The sequence below is a fragment of the Rhamphochromis longiceps genome, linkage group LG2 (assembly GCF_057381845.1).
Source record: "Rhamphochromis longiceps isolate RC_006_pf linkage group LG2, R_longiceps_female_GT1.1, whole genome shotgun sequence".
Classification (NCBI taxonomy): Eukaryota; Metazoa; Chordata; class Actinopteri; order Cichliformes; family Cichlidae; genus Rhamphochromis; species Rhamphochromis longiceps.
Window position 1 is genome coordinate 34,575,881 of NC_140558.1, and position 21,516 is coordinate 34,597,396.

The 21,516-nt window shown below is 41.9% G+C and overlaps 2 protein-coding genes across 43 annotated transcripts in view; both read left to right on the top strand.

Moving 5' to 3' along the window:
• LOC146677678 (protocadherin gamma-C5-like) overlaps positions 1-21,516 on the top strand; it is a 285,476-nt gene that overhangs the window by 211,559 nt on the left and 52,401 nt on the right. For 2 of the 42 annotated variants that reach the window (XM_085424880.1, XM_085425096.1), the window contains exon 1: positions 9,607-12,021. The exons of 33 other annotated variants lie outside the window; for them this stretch is intronic. In XM_085424880.1, coding sequence (XP_085281006.1) covers positions 9,607-12,021 — 2,415 coding nt within the window. Of the gene's footprint in view, positions 1-266; positions 2,927-3,021; positions 5,928-9,606; positions 12,022-12,059; positions 14,986-15,201; positions 17,824-21,516 lie in introns of those variants that run through there. 7 more of the 42 variants (XM_085425017.1, XM_085425042.1, XM_085425176.1 and 4 more) reach the window with 7 other exon arrangements.
• On the top strand, positions 5,978-9,233 carry LOC146677708 (protocadherin gamma-A7-like). The gene is made up of 2 exons (XM_085425264.1): positions 5,978-6,791; positions 8,079-9,233. The coding sequence occupies exons 1-2, from the start codon at positions 6,478-6,480 to the stop codon at positions 8,908-8,910; spliced, it is 1,146 nt and encodes a 381-aa protein (XP_085281390.1). The 5' UTR covers positions 5,978-6,477; the 3' UTR covers positions 8,911-9,233.

Below are 21,516 nucleotides of genomic sequence, written 5' to 3' on the forward strand. Positions count from 1 at the left end.
GTGTTTATTCTATATCTGTGTACATGAACGTCAATGTCTTCTGTTTTTTGTTTTTGTTTTTTTCGGGAGGGTTCAATCTTGGGGAATTCCCTACACCAACCTTTTTTTCTTGCGATATCTTTAATGCACTTTCAATTGCATTTAACGACATAGAATACCAGTTGACAGTATAAAATCGTTTAACTTTAATATTTTTGAGATCTCTCCAAATGTTTTTTTGGTTTGTTTTTTTTATTCATCTTTTCTCCTGTAGTTTTGTCGTCTGTACTCTGAGGGACGCTGTAGTCTAGCATGTTACTCTGCAAGCGTACGTTGTCAACAGTTCCTCCCCAATCTTACAACCCCAGCGACAGGAGGCACATACTGGATAGAGGACACGACGTTTTAGAGTGGACGGGAAAACATGTCTCGGTTATTGTTTTGTTCTTTGTCGAGGAATATGCATTGACTTTCTGGCGTTCCTTGGGAATAAAGGTTGACGCATTTTATTCAGCAGAAAAAAACGTGTGTTTCTGCCGGTGTCATATTACCGAGGAGAACAATGAAACGGCAAGTACCGTTTTTTGTCTCGTTCCTTTTTGTCAGCTCCGTTTTAGGGCATGTCAGCTACTCCATTAACGAGGAAATGTCAGTGGGTTCCGTAATTGGAAGAATAGCACAAGATTTGGGTTTGGACGTAGAGAAACTAAAATCACGCAAGGCTCGTGTGTTTTTTGGTGATAGCAGAGAATATATTGAGCTAAATAAAGATAGGGGAGTCCTCCTTATCAAAGAAAGAATAGACAGAGAGACGCTCTGTGGTCAGATGATTCCATGTGCTCTACAATTCCAAATTATTTTAGAGAAACCTATTGAATTTTACAGAGTACATGTTGAAATTGTGGATATAAATGATAATGCCCCCCTTTTCGAAAAAGGGGATATTAAATTTAAAATAAGCGAGTCTGCAGTCTTCGGGTCGAAATTTGATTTAGAAAGGGCGGTGGATTTGGATGTGGGAATTAATGGTCTCCAAAACTACATCCTCAAACCGACTGATAATTTTGATCTTAAATTACACAATCAGGCAGACGGCTCCCGAAATGTTGAGATGGTTTTAAAACAGCCTCTTGACAGAGAGAAAAATGAACATTTATCTTTAGTGTTGACGGCCGTAGATGGAGGAGAACCTCAGCTGTCAGGGACAATGCAGATTCAGATCACGGTGTTAGATGCTAATGATAATGCACCCGTTTTCACGAAGTCGGTATACAAAGCTAATGTCGCAGAAAATTCACCAAGAGGCACAGTTGTAACTATAGTCAGTGCATCAGATGCGGATTACGGATCAAATGGACGAATAACGTATTCGATCAGAAATACTTTAGACGATGTCAGACAGTTGTTTGAGGTAAATGAACACACGGGCGAGGTTAGATTAACAGGAAATATTGACTACGAAAAGTCAAACAATTATCGGATAAATGTGCGTGCAAGTGATGACGGAGGACTAACGGACACATGCAAAGTAATAGTTGACGTTATAGATGTGAACGATAATCACCCCATTGTTAACATAATGTCTGAAACAAATGTTATATCTGAAGATATCAAAAGCAACACTGTAGTGACAATAATTAATATTCAAGACATAGACGACAGCGAGAATGGCAAAGTCAGCTGCACAATAAATGAAAATATTCCGTTCATATTACAATCAACGGAAAATAATTTCTATACCTTAGTAACAGACAGTGATTTAGACAGAGAGAGAGCCTCTGAGTATAACATCACTGTGACCTGCTCTGATGAGGGAGTGCCCTCCCTCTCCAGCAGCGTCACTCTCACCTTACAGATCTCAGACGTTAATGACAACGCACCTGTCTTTGAGAGAAGCTCATATGAAGCCTACATTGTAGAAAACAATACACCAAGTCTCTCTATTTTCACAGTCAAAGCCACAGACGCTGACTGGAACCAGAATGCCCGTGTTTCTTACATACTGGAGGACTCCTCCGTTAACGGAGTGCCAGTCTCCTCATATGTGTCCGTTAGTGCTGATAGTGGAGTTATCCATGCAGTGCGCTCTTTTGACTACGAGCAGATCAAAGACTTCCACTTCCGCGTGAAAGCGCAGGATGGAGGCTCTCCTCCACTCAGCAGCAACGTGACTGTGAAAATAATGATCCAAGACCAGAACGACAACCCCCCTCAGGTTCTGTACCCAGTCCAGACTGGTGGCTCTCTGGTGGCTGAAATGGTGCCTCGTTCAGCAGATGTGGGCTATCTGGTGACGAAAGTGGTGGCTGTTGATGTGGACTCTGGACAGAATGCCTGGCTCTCCTATAAACTGCAGAAAGCCACAGACAGGGCGCTGTTTGAAGTGGGCTTACAGAATGGAGAAATCAGAACTATCCGCCAAGTCACTGATAAAGATGCTGTCAAACAAAGACTGACTGTTATAGTGGAGGACAACGGGCAGCCCTCTCGTTCAGCTACAGTCATCGTTAACGTGGCGGTGGCGGACAGCTTCCCTGAAGTGCTGTCGGAGTTCACTGAGTTGACCCACGACAAGGAGTACAATGACAACCTGACTTTTTACTTAGTCTTGGCTCTGGCTGTAGTTTCCTTCCTCTTCATCACGTGTTTAGTGGTTATTATATCAGTCAAAATCTACAGGTGGAGACAGTCTCGCATCCTGTATCACTCCAACCTGCCTGTCATTCCATATTATCCACCACGTTACTCAGACACTTTGGGGACAGGGACTCTTCCCCATGTGTACAATTACGAGGTGTGCAGGACGACTGACTCCAGAAAGAGTGACTGTAAGTTCGGCAGAGCTGGTAGTCAGAACGTGCTGATAATGGACCCCAGTTCTACAGGAACGATGCAGCAGATACAGAGTGAAAAGAGCATCCTGGATGAACCAGACTCTCCTCTAGAGGTTAGACTCTTTAAATTCTGATAAACCTATACAATACTATTCCCCCCTGTTTTTACTACCTGTCCAAGTAATTTCAGTACCTTGGATAGCGAAGGGATTATCGCTTTTATTATTGTATCTTTTTTTTCCCTAATCCTTGTCCTATTTTGCTTACACTTCAGTTGAGTAGTTTCGTATTGAATTAATATTTTATCAATAAGGGAACTCGTTGTCTATTTTAGTATTATCTTATTTGTAATTAAAACGGAATCATTAATGTGTTTTGTCTGGTATTTTCGCTAAAATTTATAGGTGTAGTGTTAGAGAGACTTTTAAATCCTGAAAATTGCACTTTCGAGTTTTGAACTCAGTGGGCCGCTGTTGACCAGCGCCAGCATGTTTTTAAATTATTTGAAACACGGCACATCCTCCGTCCTCTCAAAGAGCGAAGGACTCGTGTGCATGCGGAATACACTGTAGTGCGTAAGGTAGAAGGCACGAATAATCTTCATGGAATAACCATATCGTTGGATTTTAATTCATCAAAACTTAGCTGTACATTTAATTTTTGCTCTGTAACGCGGATTGCGAAACAAAGAGAGAACATTAGTTCTGTTCAACGGATGTGCTTAACAGAACAATGAAAGGGCAAGTACTGTTGTTTTTCTTGGTCGTCTTTCCTCGTTTTGTGTTCGGCCAGGTCAGCTACTCTATCCCCGAGGAAATGGCGAAAGGCTCTTTAGTCGGTTATATAGCTCAGGATTTGGGTTTAGATGTTAAACGATTACAAGCCGGCAGAGCTCGTATCCACACCGGAGACAATGCAGAGTATCTTCAGCTTAACAAGGAAAAGGGACTACTCGTCATCAAAGAAAAAATAGACCGCGAGGCTCTCTGTGGCCAGACGACGCCTTGTGCTTTACATTTTCAAATTGCTTTAGAAAATCCAATAGAAATATTTCCCGTCACTGTAGTAATCACAGACATTAATGACAACGCTCCCGTATTTGAAAGGGAAGAGAGGCGCTTTGAAATCAGCGAGTCTGCAGTCGTCGGTTCTAAATTCATGCTAGAAAAAGCAATAGATCCAGATATAGGATTAAATGGTCTTCAGAGCTATACATTGAAGCCCAACGACAATTTTATACTTAAAATGAACAGTCAGTCTGATGGTGGTAAAAAGGTCGAGATGATTTTACAGAAGTCTCTAGACAGAGAGAAGCAGGAGTATGCATCATTGCTGTTAACAGCTGTTGATGGAGGAGAGCCTCAAAGGTCTGGGACTATGCAGATTCATATTACAGTGTTAGACGCTAATGATAACGCCCCTGTTTTTACACAAACCGTTTACAAAGCTGAAATCAAAGAGAACTCAGTCAACGGGACAGTCATTACCAAAGTGAGCGCCTCCGATGCAGATAAAGGCTCTAATGGGGAGGTTAGCTACGTAATTGGAAATAGCATGAGGGGCCTTTCAAATGTATTCGTCATTACGGAAGACGGGCATCTTGTACTAAATGCCCCTCTTGATTATGAAAAAGCCCAAAAGTATGAGATTTACGTAGAGGCAGTGGACAGAGGAGGACTGTCTGATTCGAGCAAAGTCATTATTGATGTAGGAGACATTAATGACAACAGTCCAGTTATAAAAATAATATCGTCGTCAATTTCAATAGGAGAAAATTCGCCTTCGGGCACAGTGGTAGCTGTAATGAGTGTTAATGATCCTGATTCCGACGTAAATGGTAAAGTCGAGTGTACGATTAATAAAAACACACCATTTGCAATTACTTCTACATCCAGTAATTTTTACAGCATTATAACAGACAGTGATTTAGACAGAGAGAGAGCCTCTGAGTATAATATAACTGTGACCTGCACTGATGAGGGAGTGCCCTCCCTCTCCAGCAGCGTCACTCTCACCTTACAGATCTCAGACGTTAATGATAACGCACCTGTCTTTGAGAGGAGCTCATATGAGGCCTACATTGTAGAAAACAACACACCAGGTCTCTCTATATTCACAGTCAAAGCCACCGACGCTGACTGGAACCAGAATGCCCGTGTTTCTTACATACTGGAGGACTCCTCCGTTAACGGAGTGCCAGTCTCCTCATATGTGTCCGTTAGTGCTGATAGTGGAGTCATCCATGCGGTGCGCTCTTTTGACTACGAGCAGATCAAAGATTTCCACTTCCGCGTAAGAGCACAGGATGGAGGCTCTCCTCCACTCAGCAGCAACGTGACTGTGAAAATAATGATCCAGGACCAGAACGACAACCCTCCTCAGGTTCTGTACCCAGTCCAGACTGGTGGCTCTCTGGTGGCTGAAATGGTGCCTCGTTCAGCAGATGTGGGCTATCTGGTGACGAAAGTGGTGGCTGTTGATGTGGACTCTGGACAGAATGCCTGGCTCTCCTATAAACTGCAGAAAGCCACAGACAGGGCGCTGTTTGAAGTGGGCTTACAGAATGGAGAAATCAGAACTATCCGCCAAGTCACTGATAAAGATGCTGTCAAACAAAGACTGACTGTTATAGTGGAGGACAACGGGCAGCCCTCTCGTTCAGCTACAGTCGTTGTTAACGTGGCAGTGGCGGACAGCTTCCCTGAAGTGCTGTCGGAGTTCACTGAGTTGACACACGACAAGGAGTACAATGACAACCTGACTTTTTACTTAGTCTTGGCTCTGGCTGTAGTTTCCTTCCTCTTCATCACGTGTTTAGTGGTTATTATATCAGTCAAAATCTACAGGTGGAGACAGTCTCGCATCCTGTATCACTCCAACCTGCCTGTCATTCCATATTATCCACCACGTTACTCAGACACTTTGGGCACAGGGACTCTGCCACACGTGTACAATTACGAGGTGTGTAGGACGACTGACTCCAGAAAGAGTGACTGTAAGTTCGGCAGAGCTGGTAGTCAGAACGTGCTGATAATGGACCCCAGTTCTACAGGAACGATGCAGCGGATACAGAGTGAAAAGAGCATCCTGGATGAACCAGACTCTCCTCTAGAGGTTAGAATTAATATTACATCACAAACGACGCAATATAACTTGTTATTTTCGTTAGTCTTTTTTTCAGCACCTTGGAGAGCAACATGTATAAGTATATCATTTAGTTTACGTATTTAACATGATTTGAGGCTCGTTTTCAACTTTTGTGGGATTTGTCTTGTATTTTAGACAGTTTTTATAAAACAAAAATGTTATACACAACATTTAAAATTGAGTGACTTTCTGGGTATTCACGCTTTTGTTATATGTCATCATTTCTCCTGTAATTTTGCTTTTTGAACTCAATGGGCCGCTGTTGCCTTCTTTGTTGCAGTTGTGGTATATTTTCTGCTGAGCCGCCTCTCCTTTTCGGTGTATTAGAGAAAAACGGCAGGACCGACCGCATTGTCTTCGTTTGTCAGGCGGATATGCACAAAGGCGACGCAAATTTTAACAATTTTCCTTCCGTTCTGAGGATTGTTTTTCTTCGTATTAATTGTGATTGTCTGTCTGCCATCCAAATGGATTTTTAGGAATCTTTCTTTTAATCTTAACGACCCACATACACAAAATGAGACGGCAAGTACAGCTGTTTATTTTACTTCTGGTTGTTTGTGATGCTTTCGGGCAGGTCAGTTACTCTGTTCCGGAGGAAATGGCGAAAGGTACCTTAGTTGGAAATATAGCTCTGGATTTAGGCTTAGATGTTAAAAGGCTAAAGCTGGGCAACGCTCGTGTTTATTCCGGTGATAGCAGAGAATACGTCGAGTTAAACGCCGAGAGAGGAGTCCTTCTAATCAGAGAGCGAATAGACAGAGAGGCGTTATGCGGTGACACGACGCCGTGCGCTGTGCATTTTCAGATTGTGTTAGAAAATCCTATGGAGTTTTACAGTGTTACAGTTGAAATAACAGATATTAATGATAATCCGCCAACGTTTGAAAAAAATGAAATTAAATTCATCATTAGTGAGTCTGCTGTTGTTGGGGCTATATTTGATTTAGAAAGAGCTGTCGATTTGGATGTGGGTATAAACACTCTCCAAAGTTATGTCCTCAAACCAAGCGATAATTTTATGCTTAAATTGCACAACCAAGCTGACGGCACAAAAAATGTTGAAATGGTCTTACAAAAGCCCTTGGACAGAGAGAAAAATGATTTCATTGCGTTAGTGTTGACCGCTGTAGATGGAGGAGAGCCACAGATGTCAGGAACAATGCAGATTTTTATCTCAGTGTTAGATGCCAATGACAACGCACCCGTTTTTACGCAGCAGGTATACAAAGGCACTGTATCCGAAAATGCTACAAAAGGCACAACTGTGACTTCTGTTCGTGCTTCAGATGCTGATCATGGATTGAATGGCAAAATAACATATTCAATCACAAATACTTTGGATGACGTCAGACATATGTTTGAAATAAACGATGAAAACGGTGAAGTTAAATTGATTGGGCGGTTGGATTATGAAAAGAAAAGACATTTCCAAATCAATGTACGGGCAAGGGATAACGGAGGACTCACTGATTCTTGCAAAGTTATTGTCGATGTCGTTGATATAAATGACAATGAACCAACGATTAAAATTATGTCTAAATCAACAATTATATCAGAGAGTGCAAAGCCCAACACAGTTGTTACAATGATTAACATTCAAGACCCAGACTCAGATGAATATGGTAAAGTTCAATGTTTTATAAGTGATAATATTCCTTTCGTGTTGAAATCCACATCTAGTAATTTCTATACCTTAGTAACAGACAATGATTTAGACAGAGAGAGAGCCTCTGAGTATAACATCACTGTGACCTGCTCTGATGAGGGAGTGCCCTCCCTCTCCAGCAGCGTCACTCTCACCTTACAGATCTCAGACGTTAATGATAACGCACCTGTCTTTGAGAGGAGCTCATATGAGGCCTACATTGTAGAAAACAATACACCAAGTCTCTCTATATTCACAGTGAAAGCAACAGACGCTGACTGGAACCAGAACGCCCGTGTTTCTTACATACTGGAGGACTCCTCCGTTAACGGAGTGCCAGTCTCCTCGTATGTGTCCGTTAGTGCTGATAGTGGAGTCATCCATGCAGTGCGCTCTTTTGACTACGAGCAGATCAAAGATTTCCACTTCCGCGTAAGAGCGCAGGATGGAGGCTCTCCTCCACTCAGCAGCAACGTGACTGTGAAAATAATGATCCAAGACCAGAACGACAACCCCCCTCAGGTTCTGTACCCAGTTCAGACTGGTGGCTCTCTGGTGGCTGAAATGGTGCCTCGTTCAGCAGATGTGGGCTATCTGGTGACTAAAGTGGTGGCTGTTGATGTGGACTCTGGACAGAATGCCTGGCTCTCCTATAAACTGCAGAAAGCCACAGACAGGGCGCTGTTTGAAGTGGGCTTACAGAATGGAGAAATCAGAACTATCCGCCAAGTCACTGATAAAGATGCTGTCAAACAAAGACTGACTGTTATAGTGGAGGACAACGGGCAGCCCTCTCGTTCAGCTACAGTTGTTGTTAACGTGGCGGTGGCGGACAGCTTCCCTGAAGTGCTGTCGGAGTTCACTGAGTTGACCCACGACAAGGAGTACAATGACAACCTGACTTTTTACTTAGTCTTGGCTCTGGCTGTAGTTTCCTTCCTCTTCATCACGTGTTTAGTGGTTATTATATCAGTCAAAGTCTACAGGTGGAGACAGTCTCGCATCCTGTATCACTCCAACCTGCCTGTCATTCCATATTATCCACCACGTTACTCAGACACTTTGGGGACAGGGACTCTGCCCCATGTGTACAATTACGAGGTGTGCAGGACGACTGACTCCAGAAAGAGTGACTGTAAGTTCGGCAGAGCTGGTAGTCAGAACGTGCTGATAATGGACCCCAGTTCTACAGGAACGATGCAGCGGATACAGAGTGAAAAGAGCATCCTGGATGAACCAGACTCTCCTCTGGAGGTTGGTTATTTTAGTTTCATTTCCGTAGCAAATGCAGGCCCGTTTTAATATGTAACGTGGTTGTGATTCTTTTTCCGTCTTCAGTCAGAACCATGGATAGAGATTACCTTTGTAACTTATTTCATAGATTTAACCTAAGGAGATTTTCGTTTTCATTTAATTTGTTTGTTGTTGTTTTTTGTTTTGTTTGTTTGTTTTTAATGTCCAGCCTTTATATTGTTTCTAGTTCTCGGTATTGATTGTAATTTCAGGTATACAGAGTTTTATTGATGGAAACATATTATTCTCGCCTATTCTCACTCTAGGTTCAAAACATCTTTAAGTATTTGAAAACATTCTCATTTCTATCTCAATCACCTGTTCAAAATAGGCTCGCTCATTGCTCTTTCTTATTTAATGGAGATGGATTTCCTCATTCTAAGTTTTGTTTATCGTATTAAAATCAATCAGTCCTTATACAGCAATTTCATTTCTACCTAAACATTACTCTTCAGTTTTCATGAGTAATTCTTATGTATTTTTTACTTTGAACTCAGAGGGACGCTGTTGACCAGGATGTATCAGTTCGTCGCTGATATGTAGTAGTACCTCCCATCATCTCCTTCTATTTTGTCGAGAAGCACAGCGGAGAGATTCAATAAAAAACCGTTTGTGGGAATGTAACCGAACGCAGATACATAAACCTTGGGCTTTCTGTTACGGATTTCTGTTCAGTTAACGTGAATCGGGACAAAGGGTTTACATATGGATATTTTGATGATGGCAGGAATAACAGCGAGACGGCAAGTACTATTGTTCATTTCGGTCCTCTCCCTCAGTGCAGCTGTCGGACAGGTCAGCTACTCTATTCCTGAGGAAATGGCGAAAGGCTCTTTCGTTGGTAACATAGCTCAGGATTTAGGTTTAGACATCCAAAGACTGAAATCCGGCAGGGCTCGGGTTTTTACTCGAGACAACACAGCTTACATCGAGCTAAACAGCGAAAGGGGAATTCTCCTACTTAAAGAAAGGATAGACAGGGAGGCGCTGTGTGGACAAATGACGCCTTGCGCTTTACATTTTCAGATTTTATTAGAAAATCCGATGGAATTTTATAGTGTCACTGTTGAAATCACAGATATAAATGACAATCCTCCGACTTTCATCACTAACGAGGCACAATTTAATATAAGCGAATCTGCGCTGAGTGGCACAGCATTCGTTTTAGATCGGGCGACCGATCTTGATGTGGGCGAAAATAGTTTAAAAGCATATGCTCTTAAACCAAGTGATATATTTTCTCTGAAAATAAATAATCAGGGACAGGGTAGTAAAAACGTGGAGATGGTTCTGAATGCACCGCTGGACAGAGAGAGAAATGAACACCTACGTTTGGTTCTGACGGCGGTGGATGGTGGCGAGCCGCGGATGACTGGAACGATGCAGATTCACATTAATGTTTTAGACGCTAATGACAATGCTCCCGTTTTTACACAGCCCGTTTATAAAGCATTTATAAAGGAAAATGCACCAGTCGGAACTGTTGTAGGGACAGTTACTGCAACTGATGCAGATGACGGGTCTAATGGCAGAATAACTTATTCAATTTCAGCTATGCTAGATCATGCCTATGGTATTTTTGAAATCAATAAAAGAAGTGGTGAGGTCACTTTGATTGGAAAGGTTGACTATGAGAAAACCAGAACTTTTCAGATTAATATTCGAGCGAGTGATGACGGAGGTTTAAGTGGTTCATGCAAATTAATAGCTGATGTAATAGACACGAATGACAACCGCCCCGACATTCATATCATGTCTAAATCAAATGTTATATCAGAAGATGCGAAGCCTAACACCGTTGTAACAATGATAAATGTAGAAGATGCAGATTCATCTGAAAATGGAAAAGTGCAATGCGACATCAATGACAGTAATAGTTTCATATTGAAGTCAGTTTCAGAAAAATTCTATAGTTTGATGACAGACAGTGATTTAGACAGAGAGAGAGCCTCTGAGTATAACATCACTGTGACCTGCTCTGATGAGGGAGTGCCCTCCCTCTCCAGCAGCGTCACTCTCACCTTACAGATCTCAGACGTTAATGATAACGCACCTCTCTTTGAGAGGAGCTCATATGAGGCCTACATTGTAGAAAACAACACACCAGGTCTCTCTATTTTCACAGTCAAAGCCACAGACGCTGACTGGAACCAGAACGCCCGTGTTTCTTACATACTGGAAGACTCCTCCGTTAACGGAGTGCCAGTCTCCTCGTATGTGTCCGTTAGTGCTGATAGTGGAGTCATCCATGCAGTGCGCTCTTTTGACTACGAGCAAATCAAAGACTTCCACTTCCGCGTAAGAGCACAGGATGGAGGCTCTCCTCCACTCAGCAGCAACGTGACTGTGAAAATAATGATCCAAGACCAGAACGACAACCCCCCTCAGGTTCTGTACCCAGTCCAGACTGGTGGCTCTCTGGTGGCTGAAATGGTTCCTCGTTCAGCAGATGTGGGCTATCTGGTGACTAAAGTGGTGGCTGTTGATGTGGACTCTGGACAGAATGCCTGGCTCTCCTATAAACTGCAGAAAGCCACAGACAGGGCGCTGTTTGAAGTGGGCTTACAGAATGGAGAAATCAGAACTATCCGCCAAGTCACTGATAAAGATGTTGTCAAGCAAAGACTGACTGTTATAGTGGAGGACAACGGGCAGCCCTCTCGTTCAGCTACAGTCATCGTTAACGTGGCGGTGGCGGACAGCTTCCCTGAAGTGCTGTCGGAGTTCACTGAGTTGACCCACGACAAGGAGTACAATGACAACCTGACTTTTTACTTAGTCTTGGCTCTGGCTGTAGTTTCCTTCCTCTTCATCACGTGTTTAGTGGTTATTATATCAGTCAAAATCTACAGGTGGAAACAGTCTCGCATCCTGTATCACTCCAACCTGCCTGTCATTCCATATTATCCACCACGTTACTCAGACACTTTGGGGACAGGGACTCTGCCACATGTGTACAATTACGAGGTGTGCAGGACGACTGACTCCAGAAAGAGTGACTGTAAGTTCGGCAGAGCTGGTAGTCAGAACGTGCTGATAATGGACCCCAGTTCTACAGGAACGATGCAGCGGATACAGAGTGAAAAGAGCATCCTGGATGAACCAGACTCTCCTCTGGAGGTTAGAATTTCCCAACCGTTCAAAATTAATATCAAGGAATTAATGCTTGTCATCTTATTTTCAGCACCTCGGATAGCGACATGATCTTTTTTTTCATAGTAAAAGTAACTTACAGTTCATAATTTAACTGATTATTTCATGCAATCAATACAGCTCGAGGAATTCACGTCACACAATCTTGTAATTCAGATATCTGTATTACTTTGAGTAAAATTTTTGAACCGTAAACTCTTCGAATGTTTCCCATATAGTAAATGTTTAGTTTTCATGTTTAGTATATGTATGTTATTTCATTTTGAACATTTAAAATGCAATGATAGTTCATGAACTCAAAGTGCCGCTGTTGCCCAGTCCGTTTCTATTTTAACGGCGACTCTTGTACCTCCCATCATGCCTTTATTTTAGAGAGAGAAAGAGGGAGAAGCAACCCTCATTGTCTACAGTTTACTGGACACAGGACGTCGTGTCTCTTTTATGTTTTGGGAATATGATTGAAAATCAGCTTTAACCTCTTCATTTGGAATTAAAAATCAATCGCATCCATACCTGCTTGTCATCGGGATATCTTCAGAGGGAACAATGGGAGGGCAAGTACTGTTGTTTTTCTCGGTCCTCTCTCTCAGCTTGGTACTCGGACAGGTCAGCTACTCGATTCCTGAAGAAATGTCGAAAGGCTCTCTAGTTGGAAACATGGCAAAAGATTTCGGCTTAGATGTTAGACGATTAAAATCGGGTAAAGCTCGTATTTTTTCTCCAGACACCGATGAATATTTTGAGCTGAATAACGGTAGAGGAGTCCTCCTCATCAAGAATAGGATCGACAGAGAGGCGCTCTGTGGGCAAACAACGCCTTGCGCTTTGCATTTTCAAATTATACTAGAAAATCCAATGGAATTTTACAGTGTGACAGTTGAGATAACAGATATTAACGATAACCCGCCGTCCTTTGAAAAGAATGACGTCAAATTTAAAATTAGCGAATCCGCCGTCCGTGGGGCTAAATTCATTTTAGATCGTGCCGTCGACCCTGATGTAGGCTTAAATGGACTGCAAACCTATAAACTTGAACCGTCAGGGAATTTTGTGGTTAAATTGCATGATCAGGCAGATGGAACGAATAACGTTGAAATGATCTTAGACAAACCTCTTGACAGAGAAAAACATGAACACTTGTCTCTGATACTGACGGCGCTGGATGGGGGAGAGCCGCAGATGACAGGAACAATGCAGATTCTAATCACTGTTTTAGACGTAAATGACAATGCTCCCGTCTTTACGCAGTCAATTTATGAAGCTTCGATAAGAGAAAATTTGGCAGTCGGAACTACTGTAATGAGAGTTACAGCAACAGATGCGGATCATGGGTCTAACGGTAGAATAACTTATTCAATTTCCAGTATATTAGACAATGCCCGTGGTTTATTTGAAGTAAACGGTGAAAGTGGTGAAATTCGGCTTATAGGAAATGTTGACTATGAAAAAGCTCGAACATTTCAGATAAACATTCGTGCAAGTGATGACGGAGGACTAGTTGACTCGTGTAAAGTGAAGATTGACGTGATTGATATGAATGACAATAAACCTGATATTCATATCATGTCTAAATCGAATGTAATAACAGAAGACGCAAAGCCCGGTACTACGGTCACAATGATTCATGCTAAGGATGCAGATTCAGGTGAAAATGGAAAGGTCCAGTGCACAATGAATGAAAATATTCCTTTTGTGATGAAGTCTACAACCAGTGATTTCTATAGTTTGATGACAGACAGTGATTTAGACAGAGAGAGAGCCTCTGAGTATAACATCACCGTGACCTGCTCTGATGAGGGAGTGCCCTCCCTCTCCAGCAGCGTCACTCTCACCTTACAGATCTCAGACGTTAATGATAACGCACCTGTCTTTGAGAGGAGCTCATATGAGGCCTACATTGTAGAAAACAACACACCAGGTCTCTCTATATTCACAGTCAAAGCCACAGACGCTGACTGGAACCAGAATGCCCGTGTTTCTTACATACTGGAGGACTCCTCCGTTAACGGAGTGCCAGTCTCCTCATATGTGTCCGTTAGTGCTGATAGTGGAGTCATCCATGCAGTGCGCTCTTTTGACTACGAGCAGATCAAAGATTTCCACTTCCGCGTAAGAGCGCAGGATGGAGGCTCTCCTCCACTCAGCAGCAACGTGACTGTGAAAGTAATGATCCGGGACCAGAACGACAACCCCCCTCAGGTTCTGTACCCAGTCCAGACTGGTGGCTCTCTGGTGGCTGAAATGGTGCCTCGTTCAGCAGATGTGGGCTATCTGGTGACTAAAGTGGTGGCTGTTGATGTGGACTCTGGACAGAATGCCTGGCTCTCCTATAAACTGCAGAAAGCCACAGACAGGGCGCTGTTTGAAGTGGGCTTACAGAATGGAGAAATCAGAACTATCCGCCAAGTCACTGATAAAGATGCTGTCAAACAAAGACTGACTGTTATAGTGGAGGACAACGGGCAGCCCTCTCGTTCAGCTACAGTCGTTGTTAACGTGGCGGTGGCGGACAGCTTCCCTGAAGTGCTGTCGGAGTTCACTGAGTTGACACACGACAAGGAGTACAATGACAACCTGACTTTTTACTTAGTCTTGGCTCTGGCTGTAGTTTCCTTCCTCTTCATCACGTGTTTAGTGGTTATTATATCAGTCAAAATCTACAGGTGGAGACAGTCTCGCATCCTGTATCACTCCAACCTCCCTGTCATTCCATATTATCCACCACGTTACTCAGACACTTTGGGGACAGGGACTCTGCCACATGTGTACAATTACGAGGTGTGCAGGACGACTGACTCCAGAAAGAGTGACTGTAAGTTCGGCAGAGCTGGTAGTCAGAACGTGCTGATAATGGACCCCAGTTCTACAGGAACGATGCAGCGGATACAGAGTGAAAAGAGCCTCCTGGATGAACCAGACTCTCCTCTGGAGGTTAGAATTATTATTACAATACTTTATATAATGTCCAGTACCTTGGACAGAGACACAACATCCGTCTATCTATCTATCTATCTATCTATCTATCTATCTATCTATCTATCTATCTATCTATCTATCTATCTATCTATCTATCTATCTATCTATCTATCTATCTATCTATCTATCTATCCTGCTATTTCTCCTATTTCTGCATTTCCCTTTTATGTCCCTAAGTGCCGCTGTTGGGTAGTATCAGTAAAATCAGAGCTTTTTTTCTAGTCGAGGTCCTCCCTCGCCATTCTGTTGCTTTATTCGGAGCTAGACTGACAAACCACACTCCCCGTACTCAGTTGTTAACTTGTGACCAAATATTTGGTCCGTTTTCCCACCGTGTTTTTTTTCTCTTTTCCTCATTCAGATATTGTGAACAATTTCGTCACTATGGGTGTTTTTTGTTATTTCGCCGAAAAGAAAATTGTTTCATTGTTGCCGCTGCTTGTCTGCATCTGCGTCGCAGAAATGGCTGTCGGTCAGGTCCGTTATTCTATACCAGAGGAGATGGCGACGGGCTCTGTTGTCGGGAATATAATTCAAGATCTAGGTTTGGATATTAAGCGATTGAAATCTGGGCGTGCTAGGATATTTACCGAGGACGACAGTGAGTACATTGGTCTGAATTCAGAAAAAGGGACTTTAGTAGTGGCTAAAAGGATAGACAGGGAAGAATTATGCAAGCAAGTGTCTCCGTGCTCTCTTCATTTCCAAATAATCCTTGAAAATCCAATGGAGCTACACAGAATCGATGTAGAGATTTTAGATATCAATGACAACGCTCCGTATTTTTCCAAGAAGGAATACAATTTCCAGGTTATTGAATCTGCCTCACCGGGGGCTCGTTATTCCTTAGAGAGTGCCAGTGACCCTGATGTAGCAATGAACACCATTCAAACGTACAAACTCAACCCTTCAGATAATTTCAAACTGAACGTTGTATCTCTTCCCGATGGTACAAAATATATTGAAATGGTTCTTCACACATCGCTTGATAGAGAAAAACAAGAAGAGCATAAATTAACTCTGACAGCATTTGATGGAGGTAATCCTCAGAAATCGGGTTCAGTCAAAATAAACGTCATTGTTCTGGATGCTAACGACAATGCGCCAGTATTCAGCCAGTCCGTTTACAGGGTTACCGTTCCTGAAAACGCACCGAAGGGCGCCGTTATTTTAAGAGTCAGTGCCTCTGATAATGATAAGGGAACAAATGAAGAGATAACATTTTCGTTCTCACAGCATACCAGCAGTGCATCTTCCCTGTTTATTATAGACCCCCACAGCGGAGAAATAAGTGTAACTGGTGTTTTAGATTATGAAAAAGCTAAACATTATGAAATAAACATTGAAGCCACGGACAAAGGGGGCCTTACAGACACAAGCAAGGTGCTAATTGAAGTGACCGACCTAAATGATAATGCCCCTATAATTAGCATCATTTCCCTCTCCAATGCAATACCAGAAGATTCCCCTCTAAATACCGTCATAGCAATGATCAATATTAAAGATTTGGACTCGGGTAAAAATAGTCATGTTAGGTGTTATATTAGCCAAGATTTGCCTTTCAAAATCAAGTCCTCCGCACCTAATTTCTATAGTCTGATATCTGACGATATTTTGGATCGTGAAACAGTACCAGAATATAATATAACTATTACAGCAGTAGATGAGGGTTCCCCGCCTTTTTCCACAAACAAGAGTATTAATTTAAGAATATCGGACGTAAATGACCACGCACCAACGTTCCCGCAACAGTTTTTGACCGCTTTCGTCAATGAAAATAATTCACCTGGTATGTCACTCCTCACCGTCAAAGCCAGCGACATGGACTATGGAAGCAATGCGCGCATTTCGTATTTTCTTGAGGATAGTCAGCTGAATGGGATGTCAGCTTCTGCTTATTTTTCAGTGAATGTAGAGCGGGGGGAGATAGTTGCTGTGCGCTCCTTCGACTATGAGCAAACAAAAGAGTTCCATATTCGCGTAAAAGCGCAAGATGGAGGCTCTCCTCCACTCAGCAGCAACGTGACTGTGAAAATAATGATCCAGGACCAAAACGACAACCCCCCTCAGGTTCTGTACCCAGTCCAGACAGGTGGCTCTCTGGTGGCTGAAATGGTGCCTCGTTCAGCAGATGTGGGCTATCTGGTGACTAAAGTGGTGGCTGTTGATGTGGACTCTGGACAGAATGCCTGGCTCTCCTATAAACTGCAGAAAGCCACAGACAGGGCGCTGTTTGAAGTGGGCTTACAGAATGGAGAAATCAGAACTATCCGCCAAGTCACTGATAAAGATGCTGTAAAGCAAAGACTGACTGTTATAGTGGAGGACAACGGGCAGCCCTCTCGTTCTGCTACAGTCATTGTTAACGTGGCGGTGGCGGACAGCTTCCCTGAAGTGCTGTCGGAGTTCACTGAGTTGACGCACGACAAGGAGTACAATGACAACCTGACTTTTTACTTAGTCTTGGCTCTGGCTGTAGTTTCCTTCCTCTTCATCACGTGTTTAGTGGTTATTATATCAGTCAGAATCTACAGGTGGAGACGCGAGAGGTTGTTTTATAAATCCAGCGGGAATCTTCCTGTTATTCCATATTATCCTCCCCTTTACGCAGACGTAAGCGGCACCGGTACGCTGAAGCAGGGGTTCAGTTATGAGGTCTATGGTACTACTGACTCTCGAATGAGTGATGTGAAGAACTCCCGACCCTTCAGCCAAAGCACTATGAGTATTGACCAAAGTGCTACCAGGACAGTTCAAAGGCATAAAACCGAGTCAGAGAATATACCCACGGAGGTGAGGTCATAAATTCCTGAAAATCTATATTCACACACACACACACACACACACACACACACACACACACACACACACACACACACACACACACACACACACACACACACACACACACACACACACACACACACATTAGTTAAGTCACTGATCAGTCATTATTTTTATTATCTCATAATGTATTTATATCATCAAGTCTACTCAGTTTCAGTCCTTACTGTTCCAAAAGTAGTCTGCAGGTATCTATCTAAGTTAAGATTATAGACAGTTGTTCAGGGGTATAAAAATTAAAAAATGCAATAGGATGGTTCAGAAAATGTGAATTTAAAACTATACTGAATAAATTAGTTCATTAGTTCCCACCACAACTTACTATTTAGACATGCTTAACGGTGGATTTTTTTTTCTTTTCTTTTTTTTCTTGACTGGTATAGTCTACAAGCCTAACAGATACTTTTCAGTTATTTTGAAAATGAATCAGTATTTTTTGTTACTGCACATTCTCTTATGCTGATTCATGCTCGGTACAAAGGGTGTACTTTTGTCTTTGCTTTATGACACTACAGTCATCTTATTGAATTAGTATTTCCATCTTGTTTTCATTGTTTCTTTATCATATTAATTATTTGTTAAATTTGTCATATAGTAGTGCTGGCAAATGTTTGCCTCATCTTGCAGTGAAACTTGATGTTATGTGCTGACGAAACACATAACAATGTGCTTTCCATGTTGAGACCTCTTACTCTGAAAAATGCAAAGAGGAGTTATAATGTGCTGTATGACTATCAGAGATAGTCTTCTTACTATCTTGCCATAGTAGAATAAAAATTATTCAGGGCTTCATCCCTGCTAAAGCTTTGCTACAGATTGCTCTCACTGCGAAAAACACAACCATGCAGTGGACTACTTTTCAGTGACCTAGTTCCCTTCATAACAGTTTACAGGCGTGGGTTTTGGGCTGCACATGTTACAGCAGCAGTTGTGATTGCAATACAAAAGCCAGTGTGGAATTCCTCTTGAATATAACAAAGTTAGTTCATTCAATTCAATAAATATGGTCAAAGAATGATACAGTGTTTTGGGGTTTAACTGTTTAAAATGTACTGTAGGTGTAAAGGGAACAGTCACAATTTATCCTAAGGAAGTTGAGAGGAGATGGAGAGAAAGAGAGAGGCAGGAGGGGGAAGGGAAGAAGCACGTGGTAACCAGCACAGTCTCATCATCCTCTGTGCAGCATTTGTGTTTGTGAAGCACAGCAGCCATTTTGGTCTGCAGCCCTCTTTGTCTGCTGTAAAAAGGTGAAAATAGAAAACTGAAACTATTATGTCAGGCTACATTTAAGTGCACTGTAAGTAACACAGACAGAGAGACTGAAGTATGTAGAAAAAATAAGTAGAAAACCAGCAAAACCATAAAGCTAGAGATAAATGTTGTATAACAAACAACTAGAGGCTGAATCTGACTGAACAACAAATGCAGTTACACAGGACAACTGAACTAAATTATATTGAAATCTAATTAATCTGTAATTAATTATTCAGTATCTTGTGAGCATTACATAGCAACTGAGTGGATTTTCTTCTTTCCACATGATCCTATGTAAGTTTTTTTTTTTTTAAATATGATAGTTCTGTGCTGTTTTGGCACAAATAACCCTGTTATTATTGCAGCGCCTGTCATGAGAAAAATAATAACTGACTTTTCTTTTCTCCACATTTGGTGAAAATTAGACTTCACTTTAGATGTAAGGTTCATAGTGCTTTTTTTTTTAATATTCTGGTTATTGCATGAGTGGTGACTTACTATTGGCATAACGTAATTAAAGATAATCCTTCAGCAGTTCTGTTTGTTTCATGTTCTCCACTTTTGAATGAAAGTTGTGGATCTTTATTGTCTGGTGTCTATAGTCTGTTTTGTTTTAAATATATATTGTTATTTATATATACTTATATCTTGAGGTCAGGGTTTGTGCATATAAAAATCCAAGTTCAAAAATCTCAAACCATGAGGTTAATTGTGTTAACCCACATACCCTCTGGAAGCAGTCTGCCATTATTATACGCCTACATCTGTGTCTGCTTTACCTGTTTTTAACTGTCTTTACTCCATTATGTCTTTCCTGTTTATGCTGGTGGCATTTTTTACTGAGTGCCATAAATTCTTTTGTCTCCTTAGGGGTCAAAGCTCACAGAAATGTCTTTGCAACCACTTAAATCATTCAATGAGTTTTATACCATTTACTAAATCCGTATGTTCTTTTATCCTTCTCCTTTTTAAGAACCCTCCCTTGAAGCTGCCATCAGCCATTTTAGAACCTTCAAACCTACACAAACCCTTGGTTATTACTTTGTTAAACTTCCTACTAGCCACAAAACTTTAATCACATGCAGAAGCTCTTGGTTCCCACAGATCTAAGCTGTTTCTATGTGTCCTGACTTCCTTGCCAGGCTGTCTGGTGAGCAGCTGTGTGCTCATGTTTATGCCTCTGGGGACTATCAACACATTGTGTGTTGTCTTTGAAGATGAGGATGTATATATTTAAGTCCCCTGTTGTATTTCTTTTACAGTATTGGCCAGATAGCTGAGATATTGGGGACTTATAAGTATGTCATAATATCCTTTGGGCAGACAGTGTAATATATTGAACATGATACTAACAGGGAAAAGATAAAAGCTACAGATCTCTCAAAAATAATGCTAAAAAAAACCCAGTGTGTTCTGTCCCTGTGAGAGAGTTCATTTATTGCTTAATGGAAGTATACACCTTTAAAATTTGCAGTATATGGGTAAGAAATTTGAGAAAATATATTAAAAAGCAAGCACACATAAAGTGTACATATATTTATTTTAACCATTCAAATTTAATTATTAACTTAAGTTAAAGTGGTGTGAAATTGTAGCTGGACGCCACTCTTTATCAGTTATTCTGTCTACAGCACTCTTTCATTTTCCTCCTGATCTCGTTTTCTGCATCCCTCCCCTCCCCCTCTCCAGCTGCACCACTCTGCTGCAGAGAGAGGAAAAAAGACACACAGAGAAAGGGAGAGGAAGATTGCTCAATGTAGGACATTTTGTCCAGTCTATAAAAAGGAATAACAAACCATTGGGTGTTTTTTCATCTCTGTGTTTGGCTGCTATGTTTGTGACAAGAAGAAAAATCTCTTTTGTCCCACTTTTCTGCCAATTGCCAAGAGATTTGTTTGTACCCAGCAGTCTATAAATGTCTGCTTTATCTGAACATGTTATGAGTGTGAATGTGCACGTGTGTGAGAGCATCATTTCCCATCTCCTCTTCTGCTGGCTATTCATCCTCCATATTGTTTTTTCTAGCTCCTTTTTTTGCTATCCCTGTTAGGCTGCAGGAAGCAGGGTGGGATGCAAGTAAAGGAGGTGGGATGTGTTACCATAGCAACAAGCTGACTCACGGGCAGGACTGTACCATTTTTTATGATGCCACAGGGGTTCAGCAGCAGATGTACCCTCTGGTACTTACTGGCTTTTTAGATTTGTGGCTAGAATGAGGAAAGGAAACACCCCTGTTATGGGAAAATAGGTGCAGCATCCTCAGACCTTGGGTGGCTAATGATGGAGAAAGGGGAGGGAGATTGGGCTGTCATGGCTGTTTGTGATATTTTTTCTAATCTGTGCTACCCTGTGTGTTTTCTCACAACCCGTTTCAGCAAAATGTTGTCT

Excerpts from the sequence above, each read along its gene's own strand:
- LOC146677708 (XM_085425264.1), top strand. The coding sequence starts at position 6,478 with ATGAGACGGCAAGTACAGCTGTTTATTTTACTTCTGGTTGTTTGTGAT. Across the intron at positions 6,792-8,078 it reads GTGTTAGAAAATCCTATGGA|CAACGTGACTGTGAAAATAA; the intron begins GTTTTACAGTGT and ends TCCACTCAGCAG.